The sequence below is a fragment of the Hylaeus anthracinus genome, unplaced genomic scaffold, assembly GCF_026225885.1.
Source record: "Hylaeus anthracinus isolate JK02 unplaced genomic scaffold, UHH_iyHylAnth1.0_haploid 12001, whole genome shotgun sequence".
NCBI lineage: Eukaryota > Metazoa > Arthropoda > Insecta > Hymenoptera > Colletidae > Hylaeus > Hylaeus anthracinus.
The window spans coordinates 5648717-5674911 of record NW_026534348.1 but is presented as its reverse complement, the minus strand read 5'-3'; the positions used below and the strand labels follow the sequence as shown (position 1 = coordinate 5674911).

At 42.4% G+C, this 26195-nt stretch overlaps 3 protein-coding genes across 9 annotated transcripts in view; 2 read left to right on the top strand and 1 right to left on the bottom strand.

Moving 5' to 3' along the window:
* Nucleotides 1-54: 54 nt before the first annotated feature.
* Nucleotides 55-3982, top strand: LOC128890813 (mesoderm induction early response protein 1). Of its 5 annotated transcripts, none has more exons than XM_054149701.1 (6): nt 55-442; nt 523-647; nt 744-879; nt 1127-2197; nt 2279-2406; nt 2522-3982. In XM_054149701.1, the coding sequence occupies exons 2-6, from the start codon at nt 619-621 to the stop codon at nt 3141-3143; spliced, it is 1986 nt and encodes a 661-aa protein (XP_054005676.1). In that variant the 5' UTR covers nt 55-442; nt 523-618; the 3' UTR covers nt 3144-3982. The 5 variants fall into 5 exon arrangements, with proteins under 5 accessions (XP_054005676.1, XP_054005675.1, XP_054005677.1 ...); XM_054149700.1 differs by having other exon boundaries at nt 55-447; XM_054149702.1 differs by having other exon boundaries at nt 55-647; nt 2525-3982.
* Nucleotides 3815-10353, bottom strand: LOC128890798 (nucleoporin Nup188). 2 transcript variants are annotated; one of them, XR_008460683.1, is made up of 6 exons: nt 10139-10353; nt 9810-10020; nt 9272-9736; nt 9070-9194; nt 4033-9002; nt 3815-3952 (listed from the first exon to the last, which is right to left on the bottom strand). XR_008460683.1 is itself a non-coding variant. In XM_054149660.1 (5 exons), the coding sequence occupies exons 1-5, from the start codon at nt 10165-10167 to the stop codon at nt 4127-4129; spliced, it is 5706 nt and encodes a 1901-aa protein (XP_054005635.1). In that variant the 5' UTR covers nt 10168-10353; the 3' UTR covers nt 3954-4126. The 2 variants fall into 2 exon arrangements, 1 of the variants encoding a protein (XP_054005635.1); XM_054149660.1 differs by lacking the exon at nt 3815-3952 and having other exon boundaries at nt 3954-9002.
* A 1929-nt stretch (nt 10354-12282) lies between these two features.
* The window catches only part of LOC128890808 (cysteine-rich motor neuron 1 protein), a 244239-nt gene continuing 230326 nt past the window's right edge, over nt 12283-26195 (top strand). Inside the window, exons 1-3 of one of the 2 annotated variants that reach the window (XM_054149687.1) lie at nt 12283-12751; nt 16731-17039; nt 25019-25161. In XM_054149687.1, coding sequence (XP_054005662.1) covers nt 16894-17039; nt 25019-25161 — 289 coding nt within the window. In that variant the 5' untranslated portion in view covers nt 12283-12751; nt 16731-16893. The remainder of the gene's footprint in view (nt 12752-16730; nt 17040-25018; nt 25162-26195) is intronic. The other variant, XM_054149688.1, reaches the window with a different exon arrangement.

Genomic DNA, 26195 nt, shown 5'->3' with positions numbered 1-26195 from the left:
TCAGGAGCGTCTTTATGGTGGGCTTTCTGGATGCACCCAATGATTCCATGGCTTTCCCGCTTTTTAGAATGCTGCAGCAGGAGTGTAATGATACATTCGATGAATATAAATAATGTATTGTGTGTGTTTCGACTAATTTTCTTAAAGTTTATAATAACTTTGTGTTATCTCTGTTAAAACAGTTCAAATGGATTTTTAATCAGTTAAAATTGTGTCTTAGAAGAATGTTGGATGTATTATTAAGTATTTGCGCTGAAAAGTTTACCATTCTTTGTGAAGATATACGACATTGAAATTAGAAAGATTTGTAGTGAGGTGAAGTGAAATTTAGTATAGTATGAAGTGCCGATAACAAAAGACTTTAAGACGTACTTAATATTGTTTATCGAAATATGAGTTGTTACTGTAGCTATAAACTCTGTACGAGTCATAACAAATTAAGGTTAGGTATGCGTCGTAAATTGCATATTATATCCTCTCGATACGTTACATTGATTACATGAAACAACATGTACAATTCAGGTAGTTTAAGGACAACCTCTTTCAACATTCTAATGGTGCATATCGCCCTGTGCATATATTAGATATATAATTCTAATATCTACACGATATGTTTCTATGCTGATTACTCCAAAAGATATAAACATGTTAGTATACGTGGATCTACATCGATCATTACCATTTTTGCAATTAACAATTACCCAAAAAAACGAATGAAATTTTAAATATTTAATATTTTATAGGGCAGATCGAGATTATGAAATGGGTTCAGCTACAGAAACGATGGTAAATGATTTTGACGATGAACGCACTTTAGACGAAGAAGAAGCTTTAGAAGGTAGTGAAGATTCTCACAACGAGTTGTCCAACTTGCAAAAGGTATAATTCTGCGATGTCTGAGCAAAAACTTTAATATATACGATGTTCACTTTGTAACAAGATTCTGATCCCAACTATTCTAGGATCAAGCCTGTGAAATGAAAAAATCAAGCCCATAAATAATTACAATTATGATAAGTTTCTACAACACTTTGGACTCAAAGTGCGTTCTTGTAGTGAGATTCGTATGTTTAGTCTATTTGTTATATCCGGCTTGATGATCATTTGTGTTCTTGTCTTCTTTCAGGAAGGTGATATGCCACTAAAAGATCTACTTGCAATGTACGGATACGGAGATCCGTCGACGGAAAATTCGAACAGTTCGGATCGAATGTTAATTCCATCTGGAAGCGGTGATCCGGAAGTCGAAGGACAGTATTCGGATAAGGGTGACAATGATGCGGACGACGACGACGACGATGACGAAGCAGACGCAACTAGTAACGAGCCAGATCTCAAACAATTTTATACAGAAATGTTGGTGAAAGGAAAAGATTCGACGTCCTTGGTATCAGGATCAACGATAAAAGGAAGCGGTGCCAGTAGCGTAGGTACTGGAGACAATAGTAGACGACATAGGATTCACGACGACGATGACGACGATGAAGAAGGTGAAGCTGAAGAATGTTCTATGATCGATGGCTGTAGTAACAATGAAAATGCAAGAACGACTACAACGATAGGAAGTACTGTTTCCGCTAAGTGTAGCAGTATAACTGGACTTGGAAGCTGTACAACAGACGATAATACTGTTACCGGAGTAGAAGGTAGCGTCGGAAGTGGCACGGTAGACGGAGGAGAAGATGGAATAATTAGCAGCGGTATAGGCAGTGGTACTTCAAGGTTACTGCGAAGCGTATCACGACCACAGAGCGAGGAGGAAGAAGACGATTGCGATTATAGTCCAGATGAAGAGGATTGGAAGAAGACAATCATGGTTGGTAGCGATTATCAAGCAGCTATACCGGAAGGTCTTTGTCGTTACGATGACGCATTACCTTACGAAAACGAGGACAAAATGTTATGGGATCCCAGTCATATACCTGAAGAAGAAACCGAAGAATTTTTAGAACGGGCACAGTTACCAGCTGTAAAAGGCGGTTCTCTACCTACAGGATCTCACATTAGAGACGACGAGCAAGCATTGTATCTATTGCTACAATGTGGTTACAATCTTGAAGAAGCTTTAAGAAGACGTAGAATGAACGTTGTGCCGCCTACGGATGCAGTTAGTCTTTGGTCGGAAGAGGAATGTCATAATTTTGAGTCTGGATTGCGAAGTTACGGGAAAGATTTTCATCTGATACAAAAGAACAAGGTGCGAATGGTACTTAGTATTTTCTCGAAGAATGGGAAATAATTCTAAGTAACGTTGCTATTATTTTTATTACTGTTACAGGTCAGAACGCGATCTGTTGGGGAGTTAGTGCAATTTTATTACCTGTGGAAGAAAACGGAGCGTCACGATATATTTACGTTCAAGGCTCGTTTAGAAAAGAAGAAGTATGCCTTGCATCCTGGCATCACGTGAGTATTTTCTCTATCCAGAAATATAGCACCGTTTAGTCTGTCTCTTTTATTTACATTTTTCATCGTATCATGATTGAAAAATTGAAGTATGACAAGACCATTGAATCGTAAGCAGGGACTATATGGACCGATTCCTGGAGGAGCAGGAGGGTGTTCGCGATCGCAGCAGTTCACCGAATGTTCATTGTTTATTGTACGGTGACGCCAAGCGACAAAGGTCAACCCCCAGCGTTGCGAATAACGATGAATCAAAAGCTACGGAACCATGGGATAGTGCTGCGGTCGATCCTTTAGCGGATCTCAATGGACCAACACCACCCCCACCGCCACCTCCACCTCCACCTCCACCGCCGTCAACGACAGCCACTGCCACCGTTTCACCTTCAGGTTCGGTTTCAACTCCATTGACAACACCCGCGTATTGTACTCCGTCGACTCGACATTCGGACTGTCCAGTGTCCGACACCAGCTGCACTATTTCACACGCTTGGCCGAACTTGACATCTCGGAGTAATTCTACCTCCTCCATCGTGACGACGATCACCATCAATACGACAACAGCCAGCACCACCCCGACAGTTACGGCCGTTGGAATCGCGAGCACGGTTACAACCAGTTCCGTCGTCACATCTGTTACCTCGAATAATTTTTATCATTCGCGAGCGACGTCGAGAAGCAACGATTCCCACGATTCACCATCGCCAGAGAACATTTTACCTCATTTGCCTCCTTAGCGTCAAATGCGACCTTCGGGTTTCCAGCCTGGAAGGCGTCAAATGTCAATGCGCGACGCGTTCAACTCATCGATCGCGTCACCGCTATCATCGTAACATATAATATTCGTTAATATCACGAATTATATTTTTATACTGTATCGTAGTATGACTATCGATCGCGGCAGCGAAAGGAGATTTCTTTCGCTAAATGAACAGAGAGGTATTAAAAGTACGTTAGTTAACTGAAAAAAAAGGAAAAAGAAATAAGAAACAGTCGAATGGTAAGTCGCATGTGGACACGAATTGCTAAGCTTTTTCCATTTTCTGCTTTCTACTTTTCGATAACTATCTCTATCGTTATCCGTAGATAAAGTTTAACGAAGAAACATGAGTTTAAATTATTTACATCCATTCGCGTTTTCAGATTTATAAACGTTTAAGTGTTATCCAAGCGAACAAACGATCAATTGCCATCACAGAATTGTAACACCTGGGGAAATTTATAAAGGGTAACCGTTAACGTTATCTTATCACGTGTCTGAGTGCTAACTGTACAAAAATCCAGTTCCACGATGCGGTCACATGAATCCGACGAAGTAAGATCTCTCGATAATCGTTTGACATGTTTAAATTAAATGAGATTCGCTGAAAACTTGTTCCTTCTTTTATTTGTATCGAGGAAGCATCGAAAGTGTCCAAGTGTCTTTAAAGATCGATACGAATATCGTTCGTTGGGACACTTTTATAGTGTCGACGGCAATCACCCTCGATTTATTCTTTTCATCAAACTTTTTTTATCCTTTATACGATATACCAAGCACGAAAAACTATAATAAAAATCGTTACTTTATTAAGAATTCCAACGTACACCAAATTATAAATCTTTATTTTTTTGTTTGTACACTACCGAATTTTGTCTTCTGTTTCGTTTCCTCATCCACCTTTCCTTTGTCTTCATTTAAAGCACACACGATGTGCTCCATTACGAAATACAATCGTCGCTATCGGTACTGCGTTAAATCCAAAGATTCCACGACGGTTTTAAGCAATTTACCCATTAATGGTAAAAATTGTACGTTACTGATATTGATCGGGAACCGTCCCGTAGTGAAAACTTTATCTTCCAATCTACCGCGTTCAGACTCCTTCAATCTCGCTGGTAAAATGCTTTGCTTCGGATCAAATGGCTGATCGATTGTTCTCACGCTTTTGGTACCAGCGTTGATCAACGATCCTTCGACTGGCCAATTGTCAGGCGTGCCTAGGTGTTCGAGAAAATCGAAGAAAACTCCCAACTCCGTCACCGTTTCGCGCGCTATCAGTTGACGGTCTCTGAGAGCGATTCTGGGACTCCTCACACCTTCCAAGGCTTGGCACAATATTAACACGAGATTGATCTCTAGCGCTAATCTCGTGTTGTTTTCGTCCATAGACTCGAACCAAGGATCACTGAACTTCTGATATTTAGCCACGACGGGGCTGCTACCATTGGTTCCAGTAGTTGGTCCGCTCCCTTTGGTCACGTGTCTGCCGCTGGTCAATGCCGTTGCTCTCGAGAGGATAGTGTTCTCGCAAATGAGAGGATCGTAGGGTCTCCTGACGAGTCTTGGGCTGCTCAGTAGAGGCACCGTCACGTCAAGACCACTGACGTACACTAAAAATTCCCCACCCACGTTAGACCTCGAAGCTGACCCTGAAGCTGCGTGGATGATCCTTCTCAAATCTTTGCTCGAATGCATTCTCCTGTCCTCTGGCGTGGCGTGCTCCCATTCTCTCTTGGCAGAATCCATTTTGTCTGATTGTCCACCAAACGACCCTGACGAGGAATTCATCGGTTGAGACCTAGAGTGAAGCGCCTGCGTGAACAACTGCGTCGAGCTAATGATCGTACCGTAGGTTAACCGTGGACCAGAGATCATGCTCATCAGAGGCGGGCCAAAGTTCATCTCCGCCATCGGCGTGTACCAGAAGTCTTGCGTGTATATAGTGTCCACCAGGGTGTTCAGTCTCGGTGAGAAGTGAACGAAGGTGAGCGCGCAGGTGGTGTTTATAACGATCAGCTTGTTGACCAGCAGTCTCAGTTCGCCACTGGGCGATCGTTTGTCGCAAGATTCCAGCTCCTCGGCGTTTTCCATGCTGATTCCGTCGATAATGAACTTGAGGATCCGCGGGCGCAGTAGCAAGTTCACCGTGTTGTCGTACGCCAGGTACATGCATTTGATCAGAGTCTCGCAGACGTTCTTTTCTATCGCGTTCCAAATGTATGGCGATGTGGCCATGATGTGAATGAGGGCGACTAGGGACTGCACCAGGTCTGCAGCCAGTAGGTCTGCTGTATGTCTGAGCAACGTCGAGGCTACCATCAGCTGATACTCGTGGGAGTTGAGGAACATTACGATGGACTTTATGTACATTGTGGGCGCTTCTCTGGTCACGAGACCAGTGAGGAATTCAAGGCCAAGGGTGTACAGCGGCCACCAATCCTGGCAACGCCATTTTCCGTTTGTACAGTCGTCGTACAGGGAGTCCAACATGCTGTTACCGATGTCCGCGGGCGGGATTAGGCTTAGCCATAGATTGGCGATGTCTTTGTCGTTGATGGGGTGCAGAGTGTACGGCGAACGGATGATTAAGTTGAGTAGGTTCAGCGCGGCTGTGCTGAATCTTAGATAGGGATACTTCTGCAGCGTGATGCCGATGCAGGTCATCAACTCGGGTATCATTAGTCGAAGTTGCATGCATCCAGACTTCCGATAGTGTTTCGCTAGAGAGCTTCGTTCTACGTAGGAACGCAACAGCTGCGTGACCATGCAAACGGCCAGGGTGGCGGGCAAGCTCTCCCGAATTCCACGAAGAGTTTCGGCGTTGCTTTCATCGACGTTCTTTTGCACCGTCACGCTGCCAATGGTTCCCTTCTCGTCCACCGTTCGTTCGATAGGTTGCCGTTGGCTTCGTTTCATGAATTGAACGGCTGCTTCCCTCAGTTCCTCCAATTCGCACGCGGCGATCGTACAAGAATGTGCTAACAGATACTCGAGGCTCGTCGCATCCTCGCGCAAAGTGCTCTTCACACACTGTACACACCCGAGGAGCAAAGACATTAGCGTCTGACGCAACGATTTTCCATAACTGCGATAGGCTTGGGCTACCTCTTGCATCAGCTGCGTCAAGCCCGTCTTGAAGATTCTCGAGTCGTCCACGCACATCTGTTTCCAAGAAGTAATACATCGCAGGGACAAAGAAGCTAGCAACATTGTAATTTTCCTGCTACCAAGATCGTGCGATTGTTTCACTCGTTCTAGCAACGATTCCAACGAGCGTTGCGTTATTAATTGCGCTTGGATCACGTTCACCGGATAGTTGGTTGCGATTCTTTCGTCGGTTAACGTGACTATAAAGTTGTACCATGATTCTAAATTACTTTCATACTGCGAATAAATGATACTCGTGTCTTGTTTCTCGTAATTACTCGATCTCTCGCTTTCAGGATGCGCATCTTCGAGTATGTAGATCGCCAGTTTCTTCCAGTAATCTTTCGACTTGTCCATAAATTTTCTCAGGTTCATCGAGAAGTCATCCTCAAGCACGGAGCTCTTGAACAGCTCCAAGGTAATTATATCCAACAGGTGGGAGTAACCTTTCGCTCCTGGCACCAGGTCTCTGAAAAGCGGAGCAAACAGGTGAGTCCAGAATTTTTCTCGTTTTCGGAAGAAATTAACAAGAATTTCGTTCCTGTGATACCACATCGCCCGCAACAGCGCCATCGTGCTGTTATACAATTTGTCGCACACAATGTCCTCCTTTTCGTAGATTCGATTCATGTATTTCACCAGAAATTGCCTGCATCCCTCCGTGAAGAACTCCTCCACCGATCGTGGAAAGATCCGTTTGCATTCCGCTGGGTGCACGATGTTGAAGAGTGCTTCCGTCAAGCCTGGTTGTTTTTCCAGGCAAACCGCGACTAGCTCGAGAATGGCGACTTTAACGTCTGGCACGCAAGTGGGCGACATTAGTCCTCTACGAGAGGCAAAAGTTTCTCGGATAGCTGTACCGTCCATACCCATGCAAACGAGCAGAGACATAGACGATCCTTCGGCGAATTTTTTCAGCAGTCTAACGGCCATCGCCTGCAATGGCGGGCTAAACCAGACGTAGAGATAATTAACGATCGTGGGTACTATTAAAAGACCGTTGGGTACGCGAGGTGAAGAGTACAAGGCGGCTTCCAACGGTGATCTATTTCCAGTCTCCAGACCCAACGATTTTCGGAAGATCAGCAATCTGTTCACCACCGACAGAGCCAACTGTACGCTTTTGATCGCCTTGAATCCTTTCCCGCGAATCCAATCCGTCTCCGCCATCATTTTATTGTGCAAAGTACGTTCACCGGTGCGGATTAATTTTAGCAACGCGTGTCTCGGTTCCAGATACAGTAAACTGTATGCGACGACCAGTTGTAATTCGTTACGTATGTCTTCTTTCGATAAGCTAGACTCGAGAGCTCTGTGAAGACAAAACATGCTCTTCAACCACAGGTCGGTCCTCTCCGCGTCCGAATTGAAATACCAGGAATCCAATTTTGGCAAAACGCCCTGCAGTAGAAACACCATACCTGGTATCTCTACCGTGTATAAAGCTTCTTCGTTGTACTTCCTGATTAAATATTTGGACAGGATGTCCAAGTACGCGTTCAAAATCGGATAAGAATGAGCGATCGTCTCTATGGAGGATAACCAGGAAGCGATTATACCGCCGTCGAACGAAACTGCTTCCGCGAAGTCCAATGTCTTCTGATACCGGTTGTTGAACCTTGGGTAGACACCTGCGCGCATTCGAGAAAGGATTTCTTCGGGATACTCTAGGACGAGTTCGGACGAAATGCTGATGCACGCGGCTACGATCTTGTATATGTACATTTTGTCCTCGGGTAATACTGGATAGGAAAATCTGTTGATGATTTCAAAGCTCAGTTCCGTTGGAATGACCATACTTTGCGGTATCCCTATGTACTTAATTACTGTCTTTAATAACTTCAGGCCCTGTGAAACAATCTCGGGCAAATTTTTAGTCATCTTGTTGATGTTTGTGTTTCCACCGCCTGCTTGAGAGAAAAGCTGTTCTATCTTGTGATGCAAAGCGTCCCAATAACACGCTTTTTGCCGAAATATCACCACTTCGCGTTCACTCGATAGTATGCGTATGTTTTCGCGGAAACAATTTTCCGATATCGTGTACGAGTTTTTGTGAATCGTGCATTCTTGTTCGTATGGTTTGAATGTTTTGTTATGATCTCGCTGCCGAGGTACTTCCAGTGTCAATGACTGGAGATTGTCCAGTTCCTCCGCGATTGTTTTGGCACTAGTCTCGGACGCACTCGCCAAACCAATTGCAATGTTTGTTAATGGTTCGAATTCGTATGGGAATTGTTCAGCTGCGAATTTGTAGATCAACCATAAACCGTCGTTACGTTCTTCCCAAAACCGTGCTGCCGTTTTAGGAAATTGAATCGTAGCAGCAACGGCATCAAAGATACCATGCAGCGCGCTCAATTTTTCTTCGTCGACGAAAGCACACACCAAGGTGAGGAGATTGTACACGCTACTGTGCACAACTTCGGCATAATGAGTCTTTTCACAGACCATTTCGGTATTCATTAGGTCGTGCAAATAATGGAAGACGTTAAGTTGTATGGCTTTGATACCAAATGGTTTGAATCTGTTCAATGTATCGACATTTTCTGGATCGATCGCGTAATTTGCTAGCATCCACGATAGAAGCAGTGGACTGTCTTGGGGGGAACTATCGCGAATGCATTTGTGCTCAAAAGTTTCTTGCATGCTATTTCTCACGCTCAGTACCCAGTCTTCCATGTCGATGCTGTAAAAAAGTGTATCGTTATCGTTTTAATTATGGTGGATTTCAGAAAAGGATACAAAAAACTTACTGTTTTCTGGCATCTAACGCTACTAAAAATAGGGCTGCTTGACTGTAATGTATTTCTTCGATTTTCCTGGCAATTGCTTTCTTATCTTCGTGACTTTTTGTACTTGCTAAGCGTTTTGGTTTTCCCTATAAAATCATCGAATCTGTTAAGTAACAATAGTATATCGTTGTGAACAGATTTATTTTTGTAGCATGATACCAACCCCGATGCTTTCGTAGAGTTTCAAGAATGCCGTATCCGCGATATGTATATCGTGAATGATGACAGTTAATATGTGAAGCAGTTCCCTCATTTCGATAAGACTGCTGTTATATAGTCTGTGTAAGTACTCTTCTGTACATAACTGCGACCTAACAGGTGGGTTCACAGTTTTCAACATTTCTATTTGTTTTTGGATAGACTCCAGTAACGTTCCAAATAAAACATTATCGAAAAATTTTGCAAACTCCTTCTGGTAACGATGTTCGTTGTCTTTATATTCGACCATAAGTTTAAGGCACTTTATCAAGGACATTCTTTCTGAGTAGTAAAAGTTCCATATATCGTCAATCAATGCTTTCATCGAAGTGAAATCTACGAGTTGAGATGCAAATGTTTCTGTGCAATTGCGATATTCATATTTTATGAAATTACAAACTAGATCCCAGGTAATTGTAGCATCCAAATTCTAGAAAAATGAATAAACTGGTTGTTAGAGTATTTAAACAACGGGAAGTTATTATAAATTTAGTAATACATACCAGAAGAGGAGCAAGCTTGCTAATTAATTCGTACATTCGCGGCGAAGGATCGTTTTTGGGTATGTTCTGCAGGGATGCTTCTGTATATGGTTTAAAAAATAAAAGACCCTCTTTGAGAAGTTTCGTTTCCTTTTTAATTTCATCTTCTACGAGTTGTCTCTCGCACCGGCATACCGTATCCGATATTAAGACCCATAATTCTTTACAATAACTGAAAGAGATAATTTTCATACGATGACAGCCATCGTAAGCACAGGATCGATTATTAACGAATAATAAAATCTTCATTTTTCGCGTTGAGACAATAAAACAAGGTAATATTTACTTACGGTAAACTCTCTACTGCGGGTGCCTCCATTTCAGACGCATCAATTCACGTTAATAACAAGATGTTTATTACAAATCTCTCGCGAGATAATTAAAATAACTTAAATTCTAATAAATACTGCATTTCGATGTTACATATCTGTTTTATTATTAGATGTTTTCTATTTATCACAAGCAACGATGTACGTAACCTCAAATACACCGTTGAATGTGCTGCCCAAACTGAAAACCACTTCACTATTCATGTGAAGCGGCATTGTCGATCGCTGATTGGTCCGTGGATTATTGGAGGGAAATGTACCGGAAGTCGATGCTCAAGTTGGCACCATTGTTCTTTACTAGCTGTGCCCCGCGGTTTCATTCGCGTGGAACACTATTTATCTTATGTCGTTCGCGTTCAACCGCGATTTCACGTGTGTGAAATACTTTAGGGGTTGAATTTCGAAATGTCCTTTCTTATTCCTTGTATACATCATAAAGGAAACCTCTGTGCAAAATTTCAGCTTTCTAGATTCAAGGGTTTAGCCTGAACATTAATTGTAATCAGTCAGGGTTTCATTCTTATTGTATATAGATATATTTGAAAAATGTTTTTCTTTCCTTGAAGCGCCCCCTCATGGTAAATCGTTTACTTAAAGTCAGGCATTTTGTTACCATTAGTCGACTTGTAGGGCAGTCGGTAACAATGCAAAAAATATTTGTAGATGTCTCAGATAAATTACTCGATCGATTAAACAGTCGTGCCTTCAATAATTCTTCCACGTTAGTTTCTATGGGAAGAAGCGACATCTAAGATATTTTCTCGTCTGCTCTAGGCAAATTACAAATTGCCCTTCTCTCTGTCTGTATCTAAATTGCTATGGAAGGAAGGTATTCGAGACCGAATGTATCGTGACATTTACGTATCCTACAGAGTGTGTCCAAATTCAATTACAAATTCAATTACACAACCATCTCGATTTAATGCCGAGCACGCGTCTGTAATTCATTGTCGCTCACGTCCCCTTTACAGTAATTCATAATCGCACACGTTGCTCACTGGGTAATGCGGGACTATTAAAACGTCGTTCTATTTCGAAACAGCTACAAAAATAAAATTAATGAATTTTTTCAGAGCGAGATTATACTTGATGGGGCTTGAGAAAACGAAAACGAACATTTTTTAATTTCGCTTGCTATTTTAATGCTCCCCTTTATTACTTTAAAAACGTCTTTTATTACTTTGAAAACATATTTTTGCCGAATTATAAAGGGCTCCCATGCTTCTCGATATAAATATCGTTATAATAAATTACGTGTTATAAGTTATATTATTCGAGCTATTTCCATTTCAAGTCTTGTAAAATAATTAGATTCTCTTTTATTATTATTAATATAAACTGAACTAAACAAAAAAAAATAATGAACTCTTTACTTTTCACTTGTCCTGAAACACTTTCAAGTCACGAAAAAGTTTGTATTTTTTACAAGGACTCCGACTGCAAGGAGTTAGTTATTCAATTAAAAACCTTATAATCGAAAATATACCTCAACTAGAAAATAAATTAACCAACCATTTAACCTAAATTAATACAGTATCCACGCCTCTATACTCAACAGGACCGGCGTGACTTTTTGCGGGGCCTGAATTCACATTCGAATCCTACACTTCAATTTTACAACGAGGAATGATTTATTTACAATTACTTACAAATTACAATTACAATTATTTACAAATAATAATACTTTGATGATTTTTGTCACTTCTTTCAATTTAATCATCGCTCCTAAAAAAATGTCTTGCATCTCAACAAAAATTGCTTCCACTTGTTAATGGTATCATCGGTCTGTAAAAAGTTCATCAAAATCGGTACCTTTTAATTCAGTAATTTTCGTAGACCGCGGGGTCTTTTGAAACGCGGGGCCGAGCTCTGGCGAACGCGCCGAACCTAACTTGCGCCGGCCCTGATACTCAATAACTAGTCGCATAAAAACATTACTAGTAGATTGAGAAAATAAGAACATTATTACTAGTGGGGTGTATTCGCGAGTTCAAATTTCCATCCCTTGCAAAAATTTGCAAAAATTTGCAAAACTTTCTACCAACATTTTCGCGAACATAATCGTGTGTCAATGACACAGACTAATCGACGAGATAGAGAAATGACCCCTGATAGAATAACAGCTAGCATATGGGGCGCATATATGCATCCATGGTCCACCTTTGGTTTTCGTTGAAAATATGTGTCTCTATAGACCTGAAAGGGTTAAAAAAATAATCATGGTGAAAGAATCCCGTCGGTTCCTCCCCGTGGAATAATCGTGGGGGAAGAAACGTGCCCGTGGGGAAAGAAGGCACGGGCGCAAGGGCGTCAGGGCGCCGACGCGGCCCGTCGAGGCGGTCGACGCCGCTTCGTAGACGCTATTCGTCCACCAGTGCACGTTCGTCTTGAACATAGAGCGCGTCGCGTACTGGTCGCGGTCGGGAAACGGTTTTGGCAAGCGTCGAGCTGCCGTGCGCGATATGTTACCGCGAGCGTGAGAGAGAAAACGTCGCGCAGGAACCGAAGGATATACTATATCACACCGCGTTTCCCATTGGAATTACTATGCGATCCTACGCTGCGAAAATTCTTGTAAATATGTTCGACCCTCCGCGGGAGCGTTTTTTTTTTTTTTTTTTTTTTTCGTTTATCGAGAAGACCAGGGAAACTCCAAAACGTGTTGTCGCGCGCAGCTCGAGTCATGTATCGTCCTTCGAAGAGCGTAATTGAACATCTGATTGGCATCGGTGTTTAATCGGTGTTTGCCAAAAATTCCATCCGTCCAATGTTTACTACGAACGTCTATGACCGTTCAGCGTGTTTGTACACTCAATTTTCATTTTACAGAACTGGATAACGCATACGCGTGTTTTTCTTAAGTTACATTAACCCGCGTGACGGGACTGTCGTCTGAGAAAATTCATTCTGGAGATCTGTTTGGAAAGTAAATAAGAATTCGTGGCATACAGAAACGAGTACTCCGAAAAAATCGCATCAGCGAGACAAAGTAAATAAGGAAACCGAGCTACGTATTCTGTCGCACAGCTTCTTTATCGCGATTCTCTATCACGATTTTCATCCATCGATTGTCGACGTCGCCAATGTTCCATCGAATACGTATGCGCGAGAACCATTTTCGAAATGATTGATTTTCGAAATCGTATCGAAGCAAACGATTGGCGCGATGAAAATGGAGTTCTCTCTTTCTGAATCGTACATAAAAAAAAAAAAAAAAAAAAAAAAAAACTACCCCATGAAACGAGAGTCGAGTGTATGCACGACGCGTGGATAAGTCTTGCGTCGGAGTTGTCCGCAGTGAAAGGGTTAATCGGGGGCAGTTAGGGGAGCGGTGTCGGGTGGTTTGCTAGCTCCGAAACCTTCCAAGTTTCGGTGATGGAAAGGATCCATCGATCGGCTCGATCGCCCGAGAGTGGGACAAAGTAGCGGAATCCTTAGTAAAACGATCGTTAAAAAAAATAATAAACAGAGCTAGACAGGAGAATCGTGAATAGATTGCGGACTTTATGCATATAAAATGTAAATTAATATAATAAATACAAGCTAAACACGAAGGAAAGGTATGTGCTCCTTATGCGAGGTGAAATAACGATTTTATTGTGTTAATTGTAGAATGTATTCAACATTCATTATGCATAGAAAGTCTTCTTTATTACTTCTAAAATCTGCAATCTAATCACGAACGAATAATGAAACGTCGAAACAAAAGAACGACGAACGTCTCGATAGAACCAAACGCGTTCAATAATATTTATCGTAACAAAGGGTTCATCGTTAGTTTGTCTTCTCGCCAGACGATATTTCTAGAAGTAACCTCTCCATCGATAATCCGTTCTCGCTAGCGCGGTTGTGCTTTTGTTATGCACGTGCATCGCGATTCTTGTTACCATGCATCCGTCGGGAAATACAGCCAGAAGGCGAAGCATTCTTCGACGCGTATCATTGGCAGCCGAGAAGAATGTCTCCACGGGGTAGACGCGGTTTAAATGATTCCGCACCGCCGCAGTGCATCGGTGGTTTGGTGTCGGAAGGTTGCAGCTACATAATTGATGAGTCGGAGTTAAGAGTGCAATCGGTTCGGTTTTCGAGTGTTTTCGTTAGCGTCAGCCCAATGAATTTATGAGAAGAACGGATCAACGAGTCCTCGAGATACTTACATAGTGGTATCGAGTATCCGAAGAATACTTCAGCTCGTTCTTATGATATTTACAAGTAGCTCTACTAGAAAACAGTAGCAAATGTACAATGGTGTATTTACACTTTGCAGTATTTATACTTTAAGAAGTATTTTAGGTGAAGACACCATAATCTGTAACAGTACTCAGTTTTGTCAATGAGACTTGGAATATGGTGGTAGCTGGTACCAACCTCCCGTGGAGGAATTACTTTTCGTTAGTTTCTTGTATTATTTGCGTTTTAGATATCAACCGTATTTGTTCAGGCATTTTTCGCTACCCTTTTATTATTAATCAATGTTTCTCCTTCGTAAATGCACAGGAAGATTCGCTACGTAATTATTCCATTAATGACGAACAAACATCCAGCAAGTTACCTAACAGTTTCTCCCAGCAGGATATCACAAAGAACATTCGACTCCTTTCAAACCGCCAGCTCACTTTTGCCTTTGTTTTTTCCCCACTCGATGCACCCATTGTAATCGTCTTCTTTCTTCCGATCATTTCGACTCGGATACTCGGCGTTGTTGCCGGGGAACGTTACACAATCGACTATTCGCGCATTTACGAAGGCACGACGGAAAATGGTGAAAAATGGTCGTGACAGAATTTAAGATACCGTCTAAAATGCAAACGATGTTAAAACACTGCGGGGGAACACTTTATGCAGGGGAAATAATGTAAAAAGAATCAGGTCCGCGAGGGTTGGAGCCAGCGATCCGTTTGAACCTCCCAGGCAGAACTGGGGAATAATATCGCTGGAGTTCACCCAAAAATATCCCCGCATGCAAAGTTTCGAACAAGTTTCCGAGGGGTGAGTCTCCCTCACCGGTTTCAAAATGTTTTCTCGTGAAACTACGTAACGAAATCGCGTTGGAAATATCGTAAGAATGTGTGAGCCCTCTCGCGGGTACATAAAGAATTCATGTTTGTAAATGTCGTAAGGATTTTGCGATCTATTTAAGTAATTGTTGCTTAGGATTGACAATCGAAGCTGTTAAATCGAGGAGCTTTTTGATTTATTTAATTCCATTACTCGGGGAATACGGTTGATGCCATAAATAGAACCTTTAACAGTTTGTTCTAGTCTACATCAGATGTTATCAAATTCAAGTAATTTCTTTTTTTCAAGGGATAAATATATATTTTAATCCAAAATAAAGAGCGATTTTATAGTACGAGTATTGAAGTTCATATAGACACCTTGGGTCCCGTATCTTGCCCACTTTCAAATATATATATATATATTTCAAAAATTCTTGAATATTCCTATGTCATACAGAGACCTTATTGACCCAATGTATGATAGTTATAAGAATGAATGGAGAACGTTTGCGAAAACGATCTAAATAATACGAGTTGCGAGAACTTCCGTCATATTAGCGACGAGACGCATTTTGAAAAAGTACATAATATTCATTGAAGCTGGGTATCGGGGTTAAAAGCGAAGATAAAGCACGACGCGTTCGTGCGGGTAATTCGTGGTGGCCGTCGATAATTTATTTAGTCGCTGATCGACAGGCCCGATCACGCGAATCTCGCAGCGAGAGACGGGCAACATTTTATTCAAATAATAAATACCGAATGAAACCGACGCGCCGCGATTTATTCGATCGAACAATGTTTGTTTCTCCGTTGTGAAGTATTTCATCCCCGGAGCTCGAACTTTTCCATTTTTATTAAAAAAAGCGACTGTAGAACGATCCGCGTTTCGTTCCAGATTCGCGTCCAGATAAGATTCTTTATTTTCCCGTCTCCGACGAGCACTCGTCGCCCATGGATCGATGGGTCGAGCGGGATTATCGACGCGTCAGAAAGTTTGCCAGGTCTCGTTGCAGCGGTTAAATTACAAGGGTAGGCCGCGGACGCTGCGAAACAGCCGCAGTGGCGCACATACGCGATGAAACACGCTCGAATTTCCAGGAACCGTTGCTGGAACGTGACGATACCTTTCACCCACACATTGTAAACGTCTCGCGTGTTCATTGGCGGCTGAGAAGAATGCCCCTCGGTTCGAATCATTCCGTTCTACCCTTACGCCAACGATCGATGCTTTAGCGTCGAATGCAGCTACGTAACTAAAAATTGGCAAAAAAGAAGAGAAGTCGTACCCCTCAATCTCTATTACAGTAAAACTCGCTACAGAATAATAATCAACTATTCCGAGGAGCTCCAGTATTCGCTCATTAATTTTCACTCCGAGAGGAGTTTCAGCCAACAATTTCAATCAACAACAAATCCCAACAAATCCCAACAAATCTCTGTATTTATTTCATCCGTGGTTTGGAGTCGAATTCTGGTCACTCGATAAACGCTCCCGCGAGATCGTGATTCGCTGTTCGTCGGCGAAAGGTGATAACACGTGTCGTGGTGCGCAGGTGGCGAATCGGAGCTGAGATGTACAGGGCTGCGAGTCCTTCCGCGACGAACTGAGCGTTTCGGGGGACGTTTTCGCGGCAGTGAAGTAATCTAAGAGAGGCAGAGAACGGTGACTGAAGCGGGAAGGTGTGTGGGGGTAGCAGATCGAAAGGGTGGAGAAAAATGAGGGCCTCGTTGCTGTTGCTGGGGGGCATCGTGGTACTCTCGATCGCGGTCGCGAGGGCTCTTTCGTGTGTGTGCTCGCCCCTCGAGTGTGACATTCTCACGGACGAGGATTGCCCCGGAGGCCTAACTTGGGACCCCTGCAAGTAAGTTGCGCCAGATTCACGTTTCCACGACGACTGGAAAATTACTTTTCACGGGGACGAAACCGTTCCATTCAATGCACCTGGAGAATCCATGTGTCCCAGAACATGTTGCGCGTTTCAACATTTGTTTACTGTTGCTCTACATTTCGTTTACCTCGGCGAGGTGACTCTTTTCGCGTAGGCTCGTCGAAAGGGCCTTTCAAGAATTTTTTTTCCAAGATTTAGATACATATTACGATCCTAAACAGAATGATTTTGCGGTACATGTATCGAACTTTATCCATAAATAGTTTTGTAGTGATATGTTTCAAAATGGTCTGGATACAGCAAATTTCCTAGGAAATTGCCTTGCTGGTGGTTTTTCTTCGACGAAAACTTAAACCTCAATTAAAGATGAGGTTTTTCAGTAACATCGCTGGAAAAATCCTTTTCAGTTAGTGGATAATCAACAAGTCGAAACGTCGATCTCATGAATCATACATACATACATACATAAAGAAAAAAAAAGTGGAAGATTCATCCACATATTATCGGAAGCCGCGGTGATAATTATGAATCAGGCAAATAGCGAGAATCGATACGCGTTGGAGCATGAACGAACTTCGGACCTGATCTTCTCATTTAAAATACCGAACGGCAATATCGTTTGCCTTGAATTGCTCGGAAGTATCCTTATGTACGCGCCTCCAAGAATAGACCCGCTCTTCCTTGTATACCGATGGTGTACGGAACAAAGTTTGGTCACAGCGACCCCATTAATGGAATCTGCAATTTAGCAAACAGCTTTAGTCGCAACGTTCACGTTTACTCAGATTCAATGGGCCCGTTTAGACGGTGCGTCAACAGAGCACCGATTCAAATGCAGTCGGACGCATTAGTTTGCAACAAACATTGATTTTATTGTGTTACGGAGTACCCGGTTCGTAATGGATATAAATAAAATGGGACGGTTCGTTGTTTTATTTTATTCTAGCTCTACGATTATGGAATGAACTTGGTTGCTAGTGATAAACTTGATACTTGATTTAATAATAGAGTACCTATAGGGTATCACATACCAGGTATAACTTACAACCAGACTGCAGTACTTTATGCAAAATAAAATCCTTCCGATCGCACCTACAAAAGTCGAATCTAAGCAGGAGCTTGTTTTACTCTGGAAACATTACATGAACTTTACTTTCGATATCTTTTTCATACTGTTACGAAACATCATTTCTAAACATCATTTCTACCATTTAATTTAAACAAATTTCTTCAATAGACGTAGAGTGTACGAATATTTATAGGACTGACTGTATATTTTGTAATATATACCGAAGCTTCGAAACCCTGGTACTTCTATAATGAAACTGTAAAGGAACTGATCACCATGTACGGCAGCAAAGGATCACAAAATCCAACCCCCAAGTACTGTTCAAAGCGTCTCGTTATTGCATACTGTGTGCATTTTTCAGTTTCTCGTACATTCGAGTTTCTTATAAATGCATAAAAATCCGCAGTCTACTCACAACCATCGTCTTTGGTCTCCTGTTATTAGTCTGCCTTTTAGTAACCCTTATTATTCGTTTCCCTCTTCCAAATTTCCACATTTCTTCTTAGATTATAATGGCACTTTTGTTGGCTGCTACACAAGCAAAAAGTTCCGTCACCAAACGTTTCCACCAAAAGAATACTCCCGTGTTCGTTGATCGCGAGAATGTTTGAGAAACGACGCGTTGCTCGCGTACGTGATAAATTGTTTATGCGCTTACCTCGCCTCGGATGTTCAGCGTGTCGCTGTAAAAAGCAGCGCGGCACGGGAAGCGAGGAGAAAAGTCTCCCGTTTCCTTGACACAGGCGTGTCTCGTCACCGTATATGGGCCATCCACGGTATACGTACACCCTCGTGTTTTTAATTCGACGTCGTCGCCTCTGAAGTTCGCCTCTGTTCCGTGGCGATCGAAGCGTATCTTTGTTTTACTCCGTCGCGTTTCAGCCGCGGATTTTCATACGATTCTTCGTTTCTTTTCGGAAAAAGTCTTTCCGGCCGCGTATCGGAGTCGTTTGATGGGTATCCGCGTGCAATTAAAATCCGCAGTAAGGGCCCTCGTACCCCTCGTTTTCCTTTTTCTCGCGGGGAGCGAAAAAAATTTTCGTTCTTTGTTGCGCAACGCTCTTTGTCGACGTGGCTCGGGGGCGAATTTTATTCGGGCATTAGCGGCGCGCCGATGGAAAATAGGGCACGATAAAGGGAAGCCCGTACGTTCGAGCCAAACTGGAGGGGAACAAAAGCGCGTCGGTCTTTGAAATTTTCAACCGCGTGCGCGATCGGCTCGTTCAATTGTTCCCGCGTCCGTGTTTCACACATTTCACAATTTCGACGATAAACAATGCGAACGAGAAGTTAATTAAGCGCTTATGTCCGCCTAGATTGTTTCGCGCTGGATCCGGTCGCTGGAGACGGTTTAAGGAGGGATTCCCATTACGAGGCGCGATTGTTTCGACGATTATTCGATTTTTTTTTTTGTAGCGATAACTTTCGCGAGTACAAGCACGAACTTTTAGGGGTGTGTTTGTTGGGGTTCGAGGAAGGGGTTTAAATTTTTTTCGAGACGCTTTGAACAGTACTTCGGGGTGGATTTTGTGATCCTTTACTGCCGTACATGGTGATCGGTTCCTTTACAGTTTTATTATAGAAGTACCTAGGTTTCGAAGCTTCGGTGTATATTACAAAATATACAGTCAGTCCTATAAATATTCGTACCCTCTACGTCTATTGAAGAAATTTGTTTAAATTAAATGGTAGAAATGATGTTTAGAAATGATGTTTCGTAATATCGAAACTATTATTTAATTTAGTGAAACTTCTTCAATCGACATAGGGGGTATATTTATCGGATTGTAGATGATTTCAGAAAATCGAATGATGAAAAATCAATTTTTTCGCGGTTTATATACTCGCGAATTAATTAGCGTTCAAACGTTTCCATCGGATATCCAATCAGTCATGTTAATGGATTAATTCGTCAGTATCGATTTCTAATTAACGATTATACTTCCAACCTGGTTTCCCCACAGAGTGGAAATACGTGAACTTGAATACAGGTTGAACTTACCAGATTTTTGATATCGAAAATCGACAACGCAGTGGCCGTTTAAAAATATCGGAATTATTGAATTTCCGGGAGGAAAGCGTGGAATCAAAAACGACGGTAGAATTCTCCGAAGCAGTTATATCCTCCCCGCAGGGCCTTTTCGAATTCAATGGGTGTACCTAGCGTTCATCGCGGCCAAAGAATCCTTGGAAAGTCCTTCGGAGCGAGAGAAGTCGCTCGGCTGTTCGACTCGAGCTCGAGACGATGGGGGGTTGACGAGCCATCTCAGGAGGAGTGCCTCCTGTGGATTTCGCGTAGGGTAAACATTTTACGACAATCAAATCCAACCCCCTCGAAAGGTGCCTCGAATCCTTCGTTGCGAGCACTTCCCATTTTGTAATTAAATCCCACCCGCATTTAGGGCGCGTTACATCTTGGATTTATCAATACTTTTTTGTTGGAAATGTTTAACTTAATGGGAGATCCGTTTGAAGGAGTTAAGGCAGCGTTAGATCGACTTTAATCATTTAAGACACTGAAGTGTTATTTAACGCTTAATAGGTCACTGGTATTTATTGTTACCGCTAAGAAAGGGGCGGGAATTTTGTATTTTTGATTATGACAAAAAAAAAAAAAATGCCCAGGGAGCTCTGCTCTATAATAGGTTAAGCAAACAAAAATCCATTTCTTTCGACTCTCACAGCAGTTACGCCTCTCGACTCGTGCTTGCAGTCAGATGCAGAGCTTTCGCAGTGCTAAATATTTTTTTGTTCCGATGCATATCATTCTGGCAAATTGATTTAAAATCCAAGGTCCCTTGCATTTATTCGCGCCTTGCAGTGACTCTTGACGTTTCCAGACGATCTCTTTCTCTCTTTCACGGAGATATTCGTGAAAATATCGATACTCGGTGATTCTGTTTTCGCGTGTCTCGAGCACGAGCTGGACAATTTAACCACCTTTGTGCCCGAATAGAAACGAATAATTTAGTTTGCGGCCCGGTGCAACGGTTTCCACGGAATCGCGCACGCCGGTGGCTCAAAGCTTTGAGAATTCCGTCGTTTTTTTTTTTCCAGCCGGGGTTGTTCGCGAGCTTCGACTCGAAAAAGCTTGCCTCGCGTTACGGGTAGCGTTATCCGACAAACACGCTAGCCGCGGATTTCAACGTTGAAACGCGTCGCTAATTGTAAGAGTTAGAGAGCTGCATCGTAAAACTTGATTCTGCTCTCTCTTTGTGCCGGGCGTACGCGAAACACCGTCCCTGATGCGCGAATTTAAGGGGTTACAACGGCTTGGTGAACGTGTAATATCCATGGCTCTTTAAAAATTAATCGTAGTGGAAGCGCGCGTTTCAAAAGTTTGTGCTTCTGGCACGCGGGTGTATATTATCCGGGCGAAACATTTATTCCTTCCCGAACTTGTTTTTCGTTCGAAACTAACGAGAGCTGCTTGTTATCCTCTTGTTTTTTAGGAGCCATCTTCCAAAGTAGCGTGTCGTAACTCTCGTAGGTAACCAAGGAGGCGTGGGTGGTTCGTGTGGTCGAACAGTGGTGGCCTTTCGAGAATTTCTTTTGTCGAAGTGCGAGGGAATATTTAAACGGAACCAATTAGGTGATATTAAGTAATGGTAGAAACACTTATTTATATTTTTTTCCCTCGGGGAATTCTTTTCGGTGAATATTAAAATATCCCTTTTACTTTTAGATCCGAAGCTTCTGAAAGTACAATTTTTTAAAAATCGTTTTTTTGAACAAAATAGTTTTTCAAAGTTTCACGTAGAGAACAAATAGTTTCACTGAAAATGAACAAGGGTGGTGTCATTCCAAAACCCTTGTTCCTGCCCCACTGGATAAATTTTTAGTAGCCATCCTCCGAAGTAGTACCTCTCGTAACTCTCGTTATTATTTCGACGATATCCACACAAGCAACACCCGAGACGATCGTAACTTAAAGTTTCATACACGAATAGTTTCTTCGAAGGCAGTTTCCTGAAGATTGCCAGCAGCTTCAGCTTTTCTCCGTTTACACCTGTTAAACGGTCCTCGAGGACAATTCCGACGTCTGGTCTGTTTATGACTCTCGCATCTATGCAAATACGTAGCTCGTATCGCTCTCTTCTTATCAGTGATGTACGCGCAAATTCCCAATTGCCCATCGTGAACACTAAGCTCGTCGATCAATTTGCCTCCGAGCACCGAGATGCTCGCCTTTAGCATTCTTATTCGCTCGATATTCGCATTCCTTACAATAGATGATTTCACTTTCTGGTTAATAATCTTCCCCTCTTGAATATTCAATTAGAGAAACTAAACGCTGCGGCAATGGATCTTTTCCCGCCAAGTACCTCGGCGGGGCATTAATACTTAACGTGCGCGCTTGCGATAAAACCTTTGCGCTCGAGGCAATTTTTCTTGGTATCTACCACCGATTCTAGATGCTTTCTAAGCTTATGTTAGATTGACTTCGAAGATGAGATCTCTAATTTGAGATTTGAAAATCGGGTCACCTTTACACCTTCGACAATCGTTTTATTGACACTTCGCGGTCCAGTGAAATCAAACTTAAACAAACATTATTGTTGTTCGATTTACTGCGTAAAACCAGGTGGTGATCGAGAGTCACCTCTCGAGTTACCGTATCGCGTTAGTATGCGACTGAGTCATGTCACCTCTCGAAGGGTTAAAGCGAGAAGGGTTGTCATCCGTTTAAACGCGGATATCGCCGATGGGATCGATTGTCAGTTATTTTTAAGACTTTAATTTGTCGATTTACGGAGGAAACGTTTGTTTTCGAACATGGCGCGGCCCCTTAATCCATTCCCTGTCTCGTACGTCAAAACCGACACACGGTTGTCTACCGTGACACGCTTTGTGTGTCACGTTTGACACGCGATACCATTTTTCCTGCAGCTGGGTCGGAGGGAAACATGGAAATGTTTCATATAGAAATATAGCCATGGAAAAATACGTTGGAATTATTTTTAGACTCGTGATGTTGCGATACTTGAAATTCCGATGCAACATTTAATATTTTATTTAGAATTCAGTCGAGAGTTGTCGAAAGAGAAGATAAGGGATAAGGAAAGCACAGACTGGATATTACTTTGAATTGAAATTTCACCGAAACAATAGACGAATAAAGTCAATGTAAGATTTATTTGTCTGCTTTAAAAATATTAGGTTGGCCATGAATTTCGTTCTTATATGGACGACGGTGCTTTTCACCGAGGAACTAAAATGATTAATCCTGAAATTTGAATGTCAAAGAGAATGAATTTGAATGAAATACTTCGTTGTGGCGCGAACGGGATGACGCGCGATGCGAAGACGGCGAGCGAGAAACGGAAAACGAGCCGAACGGAGGCGTATTGAGAATTTATTGGAAAATGTTTAGCACGCGACGCTATTGTCGGATCCGCTGTTTCGTGGTATTCGGATTAGGAGCCGCCAGTCGAAACGTATTGCGGCTCCTCCGCAATATACGTGCAGAATCCAAGCCTCGAATGAAATTCAAATGCACTCACGGAATGAAGTACCCTCCGATGCTACGTCGACCGTGAAAAAGTAATCGTTGCCGCGATCCTGCGCGCTGCGCGAATTTTTCTTCGGCGTTCCGTTCGGGTAATCTTGAATGAAATTTCTTGTTCCCGTAGCTGATTGAAACTATGCAAGCCTTTGAAACGGCGACGTAAAAAGAGCCCCCTCGTTACTTTAACTTAATGGCACACGCCTCGCCGTGTCCCGTTTTCATTCGTTTAATGGCTTCTTTGAATATCGGGCGTGCATTATTTTTAAAAATTAAATTTATTTCCGCGATAGCCCACCGCGGAGTTTCCATCCTGATGTTCGTACCTCGGGGAATCATTTCAATTTTAAATTACGTGTTTTCTAGAAAACCAAATTTTATTTCTTGCGAATCCTTCCATTAAACCTTTCGACCCGACCTTTTTCTGCCTGTATTTCTTCCTCTTTTAAAAATTAATTGTATTAAACCAGTTCGTATAAGTAACACTTGTAATTTGGCCAACGGCAATCAGGAATATTCCTTGGGACATGTACATGTCCGGCTGTGGTCGAAAGGGCTAATGATTACTTTTCTTTTAAATCGATTTCCACTTCTTAAAATTCCTTTAAAACTCTCCAGCTCGAGTACTCCGACTCGCTAACGATTGCGACGTGTAATCCATAATTGCAATTGCATTCGCGATCGCAACGGTTAATCGTTAACGAGATTATACTTTGCCGAGGGGGTCATTAAATGGCAAACCGTGACGTCGAGGGCGACAAATCTTCTCCCGCGTTACGCTTGTTACACGTGTCGTGGCAGGGAAAATTGTTTCGTAGGGAAGATGGGAGGCAAGCAATATAAAAGGATTGATTGTCCCCGATCCTACGGCGAGACGGAGTAATAAAATTGCTCGTAGCTGGAAATTTTCTGTGCGGAGATGTTCTTCTTCGGTATCCTTTTTTTTTTTTTTTTTTATCCGTGTATGCCGTGTCTCCCTTGTTCCCACGGTTTTCAGATACCGTGACGCAAGCATTATCTTTGAACGGTTCCGCGACTTTTCTCGGCCATTATAAACCAGGTTGAATGTCGTTTACCTTCAGTGGCTTTGTTACATTTGAGGTCGTTTTCATAACGGCGGAGAATAGAATGCGCGAGGGAAACTGTGTTTATTTCGACGAGACGCTATGAATCTTCCCGTTTTTAATAATAACGCGCCTCGTTCACCGAGCGTGGACCGCTGTTCTCCAATAGGGCGAGCCCTTAGAGAGGGAGTTTCTCACAGAAATTTCTAACTTGGAAAAATAACTTAAACGCGTCTTTGAGTAGTTTCATTCAGAGGGTGTCGTCAAACAAATTTAGAAACTGAATCCGAGTAACGCCTGCAATCGTTTTCAGATGCTGCAAGGTTTGCGCTCGCGTCGAGGGTGAGCCCTGCGGTGGCCTGTTTGGCTTTTCTGGAAGCTGCGCCGACGGTCTGCAATGCGTGATCAAAAATCTCTTGCCCAATACGAGGGAGGTGGACGAGGGAGTCTGTACAAGTAAGTGCGACTTGTTTCTATCTCGACTTACGTTACGGAGGTCAACAAGTTCGTACAACGACGCAAACGTGACCATTCATTTGGAATATGGAGAATGGGGGCAACTGTTCCTAAATTTTAACAAGTTAAATGTAATTAAAAAAATTGAAACGTTGTCATTTTAACAATAACACGTTGATAAGCGAGAGAAAACAAAAATAATGAAGCTTTCTTCATTAACGATAAAGCTACGATAAAGCTTGCTTCGATACTTCGAATCATTTTTAAAGTCCATAGAAATAAAAGTAGACTAAAGAACAATGGAAAAGGATTCTAATAAATTTTTGCAGGAACTTGTTGACCTCTGCACAGTCACGTAACGTGGCTCGAATATTAAATTGGCCTCTATCTTGCTCGATAAAGCTCTCTGAAATTGTCGAATGACAATCCGAAAGCGGAAAAAAGAGAATAAACGGGTATGCATCGATGCTTTTCGAAACGCTGCGATTAATAACGTTGTTCGTGAAAATGTACGCGTTCGTCGATTACTGTCTCTGTTTTCCCGTGTTTCCGCGTTTCCCGCGTCACGGCCACTAATAATCCTGCGCAAACAGCGCAACGATTGTTTCGATCGAGGGTCGCTAATGCAGTGGCGTTTCGATACAATGAGAGCGAGAACAGCGACGCGTTCCGATGCGATTTGATTTTTCCCTAGCCGATACACGCTTCTCGTGCGTTGTGCAACGCTTTCGGCGACAACGATATGGTATATTCATTTCGAAAGTGACGGCCGTTGTTTTGAATAGAACATCTAGACGCAATGTTTAACTAACGCGTTGATTAAGTAGATTTAGTTGATTTAGTTGATTTAGTTGATTTAGTTGATTTAGTTGATTTACACTGTAAAGAATGTTCAACGTGAACGAGGGCTCTTTGAGGTTGCGGTGAATTAAATCGAGGTCACAATTAAATGATAGATGAGAGGGTCCCAGCTCTGTATACGGAGCAAAACACAACAATAATTTCTTAAAAAATTGCCTTCCTTACGAGTTACT

Bases quoted from the DNA above. Each gene is read 5' to 3' on its own strand.
- LOC128890813 (XM_054149701.1), top strand. From the start codon at position 619: ATGCTGATTACTCCAAAAGATATAAACAT. The intron at 880-1,126 runs GTATAATTCTGC...GTCTTCTTTCAG, and splicing joins AGTTGTCCAACTTGCAAAAG to GAAGGTGATATGCCACTAAA. The intron at 2,407-2,521 runs GTGAGTATTTTC...TTGAATCGTAAG, and splicing joins GCCTTGCATCCTGGCATCAC to CAGGGACTATATGGACCGAT.
- LOC128890798 (XM_054149660.1), bottom strand. From the start codon at position 10,167: ATGGAGGCACCCGCAGTAGAGAGTTTACC. The intron at 10,021-10,138 runs GTAAGTAAATAT...TATCTCTTTCAG, and splicing joins CCCGCAGTAGAGAGTTTACC to TTATTGTAAAGAATTATGGG. The intron at 9,003-9,069 runs GTAAGTTTTTTG...ACTTTTTTACAG, and splicing joins GCGTTAGATGCCAGAAAACA to CATCGACATGGAAGACTGGG.